The 13470-nt window shown below is 39.4% G+C and overlaps 1 protein-coding gene across 4 annotated transcripts in view; it reads right to left on the bottom strand.

Annotated features, from left to right (window-relative positions):
• Positions 1-418: 418 nt before the first annotated feature.
• arhgap9 (Rho GTPase activating protein 9) overlaps positions 419-13470 on the bottom strand; it is a 42060-nt gene continuing 29008 nt past the window's right edge. For 2 of the 4 annotated variants that reach the window (XM_035662302.1, XM_035662305.1), the window contains 10 exons: positions 13140-13235; positions 12598-12696; positions 11230-11335; positions 10706-10825; positions 8953-9051; positions 7598-7675; positions 7214-7267; positions 6294-6428; positions 4478-4583; positions 419-2472 (listed from right to left, as the gene is read on the bottom strand). In XM_035662302.1, the coding sequence (XP_035518195.1) occupies positions 2286-2472; positions 4478-4583; positions 6294-6428; positions 7214-7267; positions 7598-7675; positions 8953-9051; positions 10706-10825; positions 11230-11335; positions 12598-12696; positions 13140-13235 (1080 nt within the window). In that variant the 3' untranslated portion in view covers positions 419-2285. The remainder of the gene's footprint in view (positions 2473-4477; positions 4584-6293; positions 6429-7213; positions 7268-7597; positions 7676-8952; positions 9052-10705; positions 10826-11229; positions 11336-12597; positions 12697-13139; positions 13236-13470) is intronic. The other 2 variants (XM_035662303.1, XM_035662304.1) reach the window with 2 other exon arrangements.

Raw genomic sequence — 13470 nt, 5'->3', positions numbered from 1 at the left:
AAAATTTGTTGTTGTAAGCAAACTTCCCCAAATGTTTGCTGCACTTCTGCTCTTTTGTCTACATTTGAAGTAATGCCTGCAAATCTGATCATAATAATTATCATACAGAAGCACTTCTTAAAGAATATTCAGAGTACCACTATTAAATCCTATATCAATAATAAGCCAAAGAAAGAAAGAAAAAGAAAAGAATGAAAAAAGACAAGAAAGTAAAGAATAAATGAACTAAAGAAAGAAAAGAAACTGAAGAAAGAAAAAAGGGCAGCTTTGAAGGATGAAGTAATGGTGTTTGACTTTCACTGCCAACACGCTGCTGATTAAGAGGGAGGGGTGTTTGATTGTGTCTCTGATGGACTGATTCTATTTTAGGGAGTGATTAGCACCATCACACCACGTGAAATAAAACAGTCTACAGCAGTTTAATGCCACAGGGTTTTTATTGACAAAAAAAGTCCCTTCAATTTCAGAATTTGGAAAAAGAACAAAACATACAGTAAAAATACTTTAATTTTATAATTTTCTTTCCATAATTTAATACATGGAAACATTCAATCTAATGTGAGGAGGCTCTGGGACACACAGCTGTCAAAAGACCAGAAAGAAACTGCAAAACTGACTGAGGGATAAATATATAAACTGTGATGACTATGTGCATAGATTCATTTGGATCAAATTAACAAATGCGGTTGTCATTTTAAATAGAAAAATATTTCTGTGTCAATCAAATATAAGGACGACCTTGAAAATGCACACAATGATCAAAAGTTCAGCTGACTCTCCATCAATCAGCTGGAAATCATTTTAGTCCCTCTCCATGCACTCACAGGACTTGAAATAATACGAACATTAAAATGAATAAATACGTCTAATAAAACTTTGCAAAATCTATGAGCTATGAGCTCCCCCACCCCCATTCACATACACACCCCTGTGCCTCTTTTCTGCTCTTTTTTGTCTTTTGCCAAACCCACAGTCAATATAAAATTACCAAAGCCACAGAGTGAGAGAGTGAGAGGGTTTTGGGGAAAATCCACATTTTTTAAACATATGCATTTCCAGTTCCTCTTTTGTTCTGTTATTAAAAGCAGCATTTGCACCAATCACAGGGGATCCCTCCGCCCGTTGTGTCTCTTAGGCCCACATACCTCCACACACTTCTACTATCTCTCACGCAACCCACTGCTCGGTAAAACCTGATGGACACATCCTGACCAAATATCACAAACTAGATCAAATCAGTTTGTTCTTTTTTTTAATTTTTTTTATTTAATTTTTTTAAATTGCAAGAGAGTTAACAACCAGGTCCAGGCAATATTTTAACATCACACTGTTAATTTCAAAGCAAATGTATCAGTTTGAATTTGGCTAATATTTAATGTTTAGGTCACACATTGTATACAAAGTGCTACTAGTTGACAAAGACAGTATTTCACATATATACAATTTAATATTTTTAACTTAATCTGAAGAGTTTGCGCTAATCAAAAAGAGAAGACAAATTTGTACAATGAAGGAAGCTCTGAAGGTCCACAAACTACTACCTACTATTTGGTACAAAGGAACATTTGCTTCCCTCTTGGCACATTCATCTCATCACTGAAATTATGCTTTTATCTATAAAGAGTTCCCTCTGAAGTATGAAATAAACCTAAAAACTCTTAATCTAAACACTGTATAACTTCAGCAGAGATGTGGCCACACTTACACGCCCAGCTTGCTTCCTGTTTGTTTGCATATTTTACAGTATATTCATGCTTTGCGCTGCAGGTGGGGGTCTGTCCATCCCGGCTGCAAGAGGTGCTGGTGCATGTTTTCACAGTGAGATGGTTCTGCTAAGTTTTGCTTCAGTGCTACGTTAAGACACATCCTTCCTTGATAAATCACTGATTAATACTCAGCTAGCTGGACCGGCTGGAGGAGATTTATCACTTTTATGGCTTTTATTTATCCTGATAAAGTCTGAAACATCAAGGAAAAGTGACAAGGAGGCGTCTGTTCCAGCCGTAAAGAACACCGGGGCTGAGCTCCACATCTGCAGTCAAAGACACAAGTATTGCAGCTAAAATTGGTTTGTTTTACTATTATTGTTTTAACATGGCTTTATATGGAGGCCAGATGTCATGATTAGCAGCTTTCTGTCCTGGTTCTTTCTACCCCATAATTATCTTTTGATGTGAAATCCATTTTACACCACATGAGTCAACAGGCGAGGAGGACAAACGCTGCACTACTTGTTCTTTCATCTGATCTGGAGGAGCTTTTTGAACCCCTTCTGTCCGAAAAGATCAAGAGGGGCCTCTTGTTCCAAAGATGTGGTCAAATTCGCTGAGGATGAGCTCCACCGCTTGATTCTGGTAAACCATATTCACCGCCATGTTGCCATTGTCCCGCTCCGGGCGCATCAGGGTCGGCCCGAACACAATACCTATGTTCTGGGTGGTCATTCGGTTGGTGTCCGAATACTCCAACACTCTGTAGAAGGACAGGACAGACACACAGAGAAAAAGATGGGTTAATATTGTCTAAAATATCAACAAAAAAAACCCAAAACAACAAAAATGGGTCTGAAAATAAAGGATTAAAGGAGGCAGCTTGTGGATTTAAATTTTACACTAGCAAGATGGTTTAAGGGATGATAATGTCGGTCCACACTTTGGCCCAGATTGAAATATCTAAGCAAGTATTTGATGGATTGCCATGAAATTTTGCACCGACATGAATGGTCTTCAGATGATGTATCCTGATGATTTTTGTGATCCTCTGACATTTCCACCATGATGTTAACATTTGTGGGTTTTTTGAGTGACTTTTGGATGGATTGGCATGAAATTTGGTACACACATTCCCCCTCAGGATATATTGTAATAAATTGTAAGAACAAGTTATCTTTTCAGCTACAGCCATCATCAGGTCAAAAGTTTTGTCCGGCACTTTGGTTTATGACCAACTACATGCAAAAATAAAGACATCAGACACCATCAGTCTCAGCTGTAAATTATGTTTAGTGCTGAATGTTAGAATGCTAACACACTAAACTACGATGGTGAACACGATAAACGTTAAACCTGCTGAACATCAGCATGTCAATGTGCACATGTTAGCATGCTGACTTTAGCATATAGCTCAAAGCTCTGCGGTCTAGTACAGCCTAGATCTGCGAGCATGGCTGCAGACTCTTAATCTTGTTTGAATTAATCTTTGGGATTGCAGGCATATAGATAACCGTACAGCTTCATGCTTGTGGTCGTATGTGGCATCTTACAAACTCAGAACCGTAACTACATGTGTTTGTACATCCACCAGTGACATCTTGTTTTTGCATGCATGTTCATGTCCATGTATCTGCTTTCTACAATCCAGATTTGTGCACATAAGTGTCTAAATCCACCTATGTTGGTGTGTTTGAGTGTGTGTGTGACTGGGGGGACTCAGGAATGGGTTTAAGCCACAGCATGAGGCATTCTTCTAAAAATGCCATTCCCACCAAGCCACAGAAGCAGCCAGCAATTGCTCAAAACTTCCACATTAAAAAGAGAGGAGGAAAAAAGAGAGAGAGGAGAGGGAAGAGGGAAAAAAGGAGCGAGCGAGGGAGAAGGCGAAGAGAGAGAAAAGAGAGAGGTTCCAGTGGTGGCGGCGGTGGTGTTGGTATGCCTTCCAGCAGACGAACCACAAGGCTCCCATGGGACCTTCGAGTCAGGGAGAAGAGCGGGGGGAAGGCGGCAGGAGGAGGAGGAGGGAGGAAAAAAGGAGAAAGGGATGGAAAGAAGGAGGAAGAAGAGAGGAAGAGGAAAGGGAAAATATGAAGAAGAGAATGAAGAGAAGGAAGAGGAAGTAAGGAAACAAAGGTAGGAAGCAAGCAAGAGAGGAAGGGACGGGGGTGATTGGGCAGGGAGATAATAAATGAGAAACAGAACGAGGGGGGAAAGGAATGACAGCGGGTAGAAAATGAGAGAAAGACACAGAGTTGACAAATTCATGGGGCCCACCACACCCTGGCACAAACATCGGCCTCAGAACACGAACGCTCACCCCTGTAGTGGAAGGAAAAACCATAGGCGGTAAAAAACACACATTTTATGTACTGTAAAAGGAACTGGCTTGCAGAACATTGTACACCATTCATCTTCCTCCAGCCTTTTCATCTTCACAGGGACCCAAACTTAACAACAGTGTGATCCTGGTGCAGCACTGGCATACTTTGAGAGCCGTGGCCAAAGAATCCCTGACAGAAAATTACTGAGAACGACAAGGAAACTGCCCCCTCTTGTGGTCAGATTTAAAAGGAAAAGTTATGAGGAGGAGATTTTATTTTCCGACAAGGGCATCTGGTTCACTCCTTCGTGCCGAAATGTCCCGAGGGAATATTCTGCATTATGAAATGTGGCTGTTCCAGTGCAGACAAATTTAAACAAGCAGAGATGAAGACAAACACATGAGCTGAGATGTACTGTGTGTGGTTTTACTCTCGCCCTCTCACCGTTTGAGATGGCGACACATGAACTGCAGTGTGTCATGGTTCGGAGGAGGCATGTTGAGCACCAGACACTTCAAACGATCCACTTTATCCATGTAATCGGACATCTCTGCAACACAGAGCAAGACATGTCAGTTCACAATAAAATATCGTAATTTGCATGCCATTTCATCTACTTTATTAGCATCGGAAACCTGATTGACATCCACTCTGTTAGCATCCACTATCTAATCTTATACAGCAGCATGCAGCTATCAGCACTGTGGTTTGATTAACAGTAAACTGATGATCCCTCCCTGTGCTCACACGTGCAAACAAGTCCAACTGATTGATAAGAAACAGGGGTTTCATACCAAGAATGCATTTACATTCATTATAATTTTTTCTTAATATGCAAGTTTTCTTACTGAATGTAAGATGCCAGATTATCTACTGTTTTAGGATAAGTAAAGGATATTATGATACACTGCTTTATCACAGAATTTCATGCAAATGAATTGATGAAAAACACAGTTAAAGTTTAGTGATATTATTTAATTTGGAATTTTAAATACTTTTTTTTTTACTGTCAACAAACCCCATAATCAAAACCATAATCAGTGACTTGATCCTACTAACAAGTGTTGTATGTGAGCCTGATTATATTCCTCACTGCAATATACTATTAAAAACACAACTGAACCATACTGCTTGACAATTTTGAGTCAATTCCATATTCCCCATCCTGCTGCCGTAAATACTGAGCATTCATCCGCAGCTGAAAATAGTCCTTCTACTAGTACTTCTTTTTGAGTCACCTTTGCTTAACCTACAATGGCCAGCTGTGAATAGGCTTTTAAGAAATTCAACTATATATTAAAGGTCTGTTTTTAACAGTGGGAATGAGAGGGCAGGGAAGTCAAAGAAACACAGTCAAAGATGAACTAACAGATTGTTGGTTTTGGTATTTTCATGGAGTTTGTTGACAAAAAGAAAACATAGAATAATGCCAGCCTCATCCTTTAAATTATTTGAATATGATTCAAATATAAAATTTCCATGAGTTGACACTTACGGGATTTGTGTGAGAATATCCAGCTAAAATGTGAGGATTTTTTTTTGCAGTAAAACCATCAGTTCATTTTCAATACTGCTCAATAAATTTCAGTTTTGTCAGTATGTAATTACTCTTCTCTCGCCTTGGAATTCATGCAATTTTCTTTTTGGGAAGCGCCATTTTATTTTCCTGTGTCCATATATCTTTCATGATATATGTGGTGTTGTGCAACATTTTCTAGAGGTGGAAAAAAAGTGCTGTAAATACACTATATTCTATAATGAAGAAAATTACTTCCACCACAACTTGACAAAGTGTGAAAGTGCCCAAGTAAAGAGGGGGTTGAACTCTCTAACCAAGACTGTCCTGGTTTTGACTCATTAAAACCACAGCAGTGTTGTGAGTGTTCAAAATAAAAGCACATCAGAGGATAAATAATAAGGTGAGGTTAAAAAGGATCCTACGCAGCCATTCTGGCGGCGTAGAGGTTTTAAGACGTTGGTCATGTGATTGCAACATCGGCAACTTTAACACAACCAAGGGACTTTCATGCATATAACCCCTCCTCTCTCTCTTTTGTCTCATATCCTGTCTGCTTTCCACTACACACTACCAAATAAAAGGCAATAAATGCCCCAAAAAATACTTGGAAAAAATATGTCCTATAAAAATGTCTCACCTCAAATATACAGACTTAATGAGAATTTAGCTTTTATTTCGTACAAACTTCATTCAAGTACCCAACATTAAGGTGGGATGGTATATACAGTAGAGGTCACTCACTGACTGTCTCCACGATGTCAGTGAAGAAGCCGAAGGGCACCAGGGGCTCGGGAAGCTCGCGAAAGAAAAGTTTCAAAGCTCCTGTGATGACATGAATGTCGTCCCAATCACTCTCGTCCAAATTCAGCTTCTCCTCTGAAAAACAGGGAGGAGGGAGGAGGAGGGAGGGAAGGAGAGGATGAGAGAGAAATTCATACAGACAGTGAACAAAAGGCAAGGCAATATGAACGAGAGCGACAAAGACAAGAGGTACACAAGTGGAGTTACAGTCACAGTATGGTTTAGTGAAGAACATGAACAGAAGAGAGTGTGAATTCACGTCAGTGTTAAAGCATAACATGAAGGCTTGTAGCTGCAGGAAGGAGATAGAAATGGTCTGTAAAAGTAAGACACAGAAGCACAAACACATATAAAGCACACATCACACACCAATGCTTCTTAAATGGAAGAACCACAGGGAACAAAAAAAATAATATAAAATAATTTGACCTCAACGTCAAGACTTTTAATATTTATGACACAAACAAGTATCTAATGATGAGAAACATTAGTCAGTGAGATAATACTGTGGGATTAGAGCACATCACAGTACACAAGCAGCTGATTCTCTGCTTCATCCACTTGGTGGCAGCCATGGACTGTGTGAGAGCTCTCTGTACAACCTGCTGCGTGTTATTACATCAGAAAACTTAAAGCAGAAAAGCCTAAGGGACACACATACATTCTGGAAATGGTAGCACAAGCACCAGACTGTTCAGTGCACGTCTGCACTGAAACTCAGCTCTGCGTGTCAGTCTGTGGGTGGGCGTTTTGAGGAGTTTTTGATTAAGGTGTTCACATTATGCAACACACAATGCACAAAACAAGCAGGCCGAGTAACACGTGAGAGCGACTGTTCTCCTCATCACTTCTGAATCTACCTTGTACCAACTCCGCTGGGAACATGTAACGGCCGTCAGTGGTCACCGCTCGCTCTGCAAAAATTGAACAGTTAGTCGGCTTTCCTTCAGCGCCTGGTTTCACAAAAGGATGTCATGTAGTGGGACAACCACAGGTTTCAAGCAGGTGAGTGTGTGTTGTGTTTATACAATATAATATGTAATCAGAGTAAACAAAACAGCATCAGATGACATTCATCTTGACAGAAAAAATAGGGAGATAAAATTCAATTTCTGACAAATGCAGGAAAAATCAACTTCAACCTGCCACCTCTTCTCTCCTCCCCCAACATTTTTCTCTCAGTTTTCATTCATTATCAGAGGCTAAATTAAACATTCAGTTTTCCCCCTCCCCTTCATCCTCACCGTGGTTCACCAGGAAGCGTAGTTTCTGAATGACTGCCAGGTTCCCTGACACTCTGTAGATGCCGTCAGTGTCCAGTCCTGCAACATACCACACAGAGTTGGTTAGATCAGGGGAACTCCACTGGTGTACGTAAGGAGGTTAGACTCAAAACCAAACTGACACATTATTTAAAACACAACTGAGTGCAAGATACAAATTGTTTTCTCAGATTTTAAGACAGTCTGTGCTGATAAAATTGTTTTGCTGGTCACATTTTCTGCACATCAATAATAGAATGTGCTTAAGAAGTTTGTTTCATGCGTGCCCACAAACGTGAATAAAGCAAAGCACATTTTCACACTTTTAGACACCTTGTGAGTAGTTTTGAACTTCCTCTTAACATTTAGTGTGTTTCTTGGTGTCCCTACAAAGTTTTCTTATGACAAGGAATTTCTGCTATTTACACACTAGGTGTCAGAAGAACAAGTCATATATTGATTGTTCATATCCTCAGAGCTCTGACAGTGTCACAGTCACAAGGAGCCACTGACTGGCATTTAATGCATCATGGAACCGCTATTAAACATACAGCAACTCTGCAGCAGCTATGTAGGAGAATTGTTAATATTAGTTGATTATCTTTTATTCTGTTGTTGTTGCCAAGTTATGTTAATTTAACTTGTATGGGCCCTGAAATCTCAAATCTGTTTGTAAGTGCTTCATAATCTGTATGAGAGCTGAAATGATTAGTCAATTAATCAAAATTGAAAAAGAAAATCAATCTGCATCCATTTTGATAATCAATTAATTGTCATTTTATGAGCAGAAATGCTAAAAGTTTACTTGTCCTTTACTGGTTTACTGGTATGTATTTCTTCTGAAATCATTATATACTTTTACTATGAGAATTAGTAAAATAGTTCCTCTTTCTCTTTTTCCAGAAGTGTTTCAGTCTGTCACAGCCTCGAACATAAATGTCTCAATCTGAAACAGCTCCCTAGAAATATTTAATTCATCAAACCCAGGTTTTTAAAGCTCTTGTGATCAAAACACTGATTTTTTTTTTTTTTCGTATTAAATATTTATTTGCAGCATTGTTTCTAAACAGTTCCCCAAACAACTCAATTTTCTCTCATTTAGATCTCTCTCTAGCTGGCAGCTGTCATGACTTCTTTTCTGTGCATTTCAGTTCTCTGTCGGACAATCATAAACATTTCTCAGTAAATTTGTGTTGGATGATTCACATCGCAGACAATGGGGGCAGAACTGCCGTCAAGTGACTGATGCTCAAAACAGGATTGAGGGTGTTTTTCTCATGTGTCCGCTCTATGCTAAAAATCACATTAACAGGCTGTGTGTTTTGCAGCAACTGTACCTCTCTTCTCCACAGCCTCAGTACAAAGTCTGACGAAGCGAGGGACGGTGCTCTTCTCTCGCTCACAGAGCATCTCCAGACGACAGCCAAACACCTGATCTGAAGGGTGATGACAGACGGACACAAACACACACGCTTTTTATGTCGGTTCAGAAGTTTTTTTCTCAAATAACTGTGCCAAGATATGATGTAAGAGCTACAAGCTCAAGTTAATCTAGTGATACATTTAGTGTTCACTATGGGAGAAAAACCTCCATGTTGCCAGCAGAGATGTAAGCTCACCCTTGATGATGCAATACAACTCATATATGTTACTGTATATACTATAGGGAGAAAAAAAATCATATGTAACCCTTTACTTCACAGTATGCTTCCATTATGCTGCTGTATGATCAGACTGTGTTATCTTTAACAAGAACTGTGATGAACTTGTGTCATCAAAAAAATAGAATCAGTTCAATCATAATTAACCACACAAACAAACATTTCTATTTTCAATCATACTTTCAAAATAGCTGGGAAAGTATTTGTATCAGTCATCATCAGCTTCTTCACTTCTAATGACAGGCAGAATGTTACGCCTCCTAGTGGATGAGGATGTAGTTGAGGTTACACTTCAGAACTTTAAGGGAGCTGTAGCTTTGCAATGCAAACCAAACAATTGTTTGTTATCTTTGTTAAAATGAGGTTCAGGAAACGTCCTGGTGAACTTGAGGCCTAAGATGCTGACCATGTAAATGCAACATCCCCGATTTGAATCTGGCCAGGAACCATGTCTTTCTTTTTCTCTTTCTGTCACCTCTCTACTGCTTGCAATCAAAAAAAAGGTTTTGTTTCTAGAACTTTTATCTTTTTCTCCAGTAGTGATTTTCAGAAAGACTCAATATAGAAGTGTGGTAATACAGTTAAAAAAGGAAAAAGATTTTGGTATTGAAATTAGTAAAAGAAATTTGATGAGTGATACATTTAAAGAAAAAAACAACATCAAGACTCTCAGTAAGAATGTGATTTGTTATGTGCCTGCAGTGTGAATGTAGCACAAGACACGGAACTCTACCGAAGGGATAAACAGCATTCTTTAAAAAAACATTCCCTCATTTTCATTTGTTATTGGAGGTGGCCAAAAGAGTGCGGTCGGACACATCGAACCAAAATCTCCCATAAGTGTTCAATTGTGTTGAGATCTGGTGACTGTGAAGGCCGCAACATATAAACACTAACCATTCAGTGGTCCATTGTGCCCTCATTGTTTTTCTCCACTCATTTATTCAGGTTTTTCCCTCAATTTGTTTCTTTATTTAAATAAAAAAACAAACAAACATATTTTACTTAGGATATGGGAATAAGCAAAAACAAAGGATTGTTTCAGCATAAAAAATGATCCGTAAGATGTTATAACAGTGTTGTAATCAGCAGGCAAGCAGCGTGAAAAATGTTGTCATTTTGGGGAAGCTCTTATTAAACAGGCAAGGAGGATTGCAACGCACATTCACTAGGGGATGTGGCATCGCTGAAGGTTAAATACTGAGATTTCCTGCCAGCCATCAACTGTGATGTAGCTCAGCTCAAAATATCTTCAACTTCCCAACAAAAGTCGAGTGGATAGTTTTAGCTGTAGAAGTGTGGTCTTGTAATATTAAAAACTAAAGAGCTAAAGAGAACACATACTTCCATCATTCACCACTGCACTGCATACAGCTGAATAAAGGATACTTGCATTCTAATAGTGTAAAACTTCAAAAAGAAATCTCACCTTTAATGAGCCCTTTTTCCTGCAGCGCCTGCAAAGGAGGTCTCTTTAGGATCAGCTTCTTCAGTCGGGTCTTCACTCTCTTCCTCTCGGTGTTCTCCAGGTTGGAGGACGAGCGAGGGACTGCAGAGGAAGGAAAGGAGGAGGTGGAAGAAGATAAGGAGGAAGAGGAGGAGGAGGTCAGTGCGGGGCAGGAGAGCAGATGAGAGGGGATGGTGGTGAGGATGAAAAGCGGGAGGGCCGGACGGCGGCGGAGGTGAGACAGGACTGACGGGGGGATTATTTGCCACGGGGGCCGTGTGAAAATATAAGTGGGCTGGATGGAGGAGAGGATGGAGGAGAGGATGGAGGGATGTAAGAACCCTGCATGGAAGTTTAGAGAAAAAGAGTGATGATGATGATGAGGATGACTGAGTGAGAGGTTGTCAGTAAAGTGAGATGTCGAGCAGGGACGGTTTTATGTGACAGCGTTGTGTGAAGGAAGGAGGTCAGGATGGAGCGTTGAGAGGAATCATGTGGTGACTTACGCGACGTTCTCCTCTCATCCTCGTCTCCACTGTGGTCCAGCATCTCCACGCTGCCAGCTCGCCTCAGAGAATACAGAAGGACGTTGTCTAACGGGTTCTCGCGGTCCTGGAAGGCAGGCAGAGTGAAACAGTGCTCACTGTGTTAACTGCATCATATACAAACATTACACAGAAGTTTAAAGATCCCCTCCAGACTTGTATTAAGACATTTTTACAAATTATTTGCTTGGAAAGGTGTTTCTGATGTTTTTTCTGCAAATATTTCCATTCATTAAAATGAATCTACTCCTTCTCATTAAAAATTCCAGAATCTGTGAATATGCAATTTGGTCTTTATTTCTGAAGTTTTCCTGCTGGACACAAGATGTCTCCTACTTCACTGTAAAATCAGTTCTCAGTGTATGTGCACTAGAGGCTTCAAGTTTCTACATCACACTTCCTCATTGACTTCTGAACTATTTGTGTTATCACAAATCATACTTGTAGCCTTGACCCTTAAAATCAGATTTTCAGTGAACAGATAGAAACTTCCATTGTCAGCAAATGAATGTGAAAACATCCTTCTGGTGTCAAACTCTACACATACATCATTCTGCACAGTCAAGGGCAAAAATCCGGAACAAGAAGAACCAATTTTCGAGTGGAGGGAGACTCTAAAGACATTGCATCAAAGAAAAAGACAGCTGGTAATTTATGTAGGAAAACAAAATGATGCTTTAATTTAGAGCTCATCATAAATACATGAGAGTTTAAAAAATTACAATACATTTGCCAATTTGATCTTAAACTGTTTTGTTAAGAATCCATTCAAAGTCTAACAGTTTATTCACAGTCTAATATTCATTCTCTTTTAGTACCCAAAAAAATATCTGGCTAGTGGGTTTTATAAGTTTGTTTTTTACAGAAAGTGGATGCCTATGTTTATAAGAACTGTGAGATTGAACCAAACAAAATAATGAGGTAAAATACACTAAGAAGCTGTAATGTAGAGCTGAGGGGAAGTACAGAGTCATTACTACATGCACATAACACATACACATACATACATTTGACACTCTTAATGTATCCATATTAATTGTTAATATCGATTAGTGCGAGTTATAGTTTTGATATGGATCCCTTCAATTTGGTAATTAAATATTTGTAACCAGGGTACAACGTGGGACATTTTGAAAACTAAATCTAAAAGAAACTAAAAAGGTAAAAAGAATAAGACAGGAAGGAGTTCAAGGTTGTGGATAACTGTGGGTTTAATATTCAATGAAAGGCAGAACATCAACCTTACATACTGAGGGTATGATCCAAAGGGAAGCCACTAATAGAGAAGTGGTACATTGAAAGTACAACTCTGTGTGTTTTGTGACTCACCAGTCTGTCGATGACATTCTGGATGGTGGTGTACCACTCTTTGATCAGAGAGTCTGTCTCCGACTGCAGCAGGAACTCGTTTCCTGTCACCGTCCTCAGCTACGGTACACACATTTACAAAACACATTAATGTTGGATGTATTTTTTTCATTTTAGTTTAATTTTAGTTTCAACAAAAGTTGTCATGTGTTAAGCTGACACATCTGGACGTTTCTTCTTTTTAAAAACAGCATTCTCACCTACATTTAAACCTGCCACATTTCAATGGAAATGTAATTTGTTCTGCTTCCTCCTCCTCACCTAGGGTCACTATAGAGTGACCGGGTGAAAAAAGCTTCCTACTCTCACTTCCCTCACTGATAAGTGACCCTTTACTGACAGAAGTATGATTCTATGTTTTGCTGTTAACCTGATGTGACATTGTTGTCACTGTACATCAGCTCAGAGCAACTGTTCAAATGAAAATCAGAGTCACGGAACATTTTATGCTCACGTCTAACACACACACAACAGTTTGTTTATATTCTGTGATTGAAGATTACCTTGAATACGTTCTTCTTGCTGGACAGTTCATTGGCCCAGTGAAGCTGCGCTCCTCTTAAATCCACACTGCTCTCAGGGCGACTGTTTCCTGGTTTCTACAGGTACACACACAAAATAATTAAAGCTTTGTTCTATTTACTCAACACTTCGTTTCGTTGGCTGAATCAACTCACATATGTTTCTAAGAATGGAGTTTAGGTGTGACCACTTTTTGCCCTTTTTGACTGACATTTACATTATGACCAACTTTCACACACAACACCTGCAACAGGTTTGTGTGACCTCTTTTATGAACAGAGGAGTTGATGTGTGTCATTTTACTGCAAAGAC

This window comes from Morone saxatilis, unplaced genomic scaffold (assembly GCF_004916995.1).
Source record: "Morone saxatilis isolate NCDOM2014 unplaced genomic scaffold, NCSU_SB_2.0 Contig18, whole genome shotgun sequence".
Lineage (NCBI taxonomy): Eukaryota > Metazoa > Chordata > Actinopteri > Moronidae > Morone > Morone saxatilis.
This window is presented reverse-complemented; position numbering and strand designations above follow the sequence as displayed.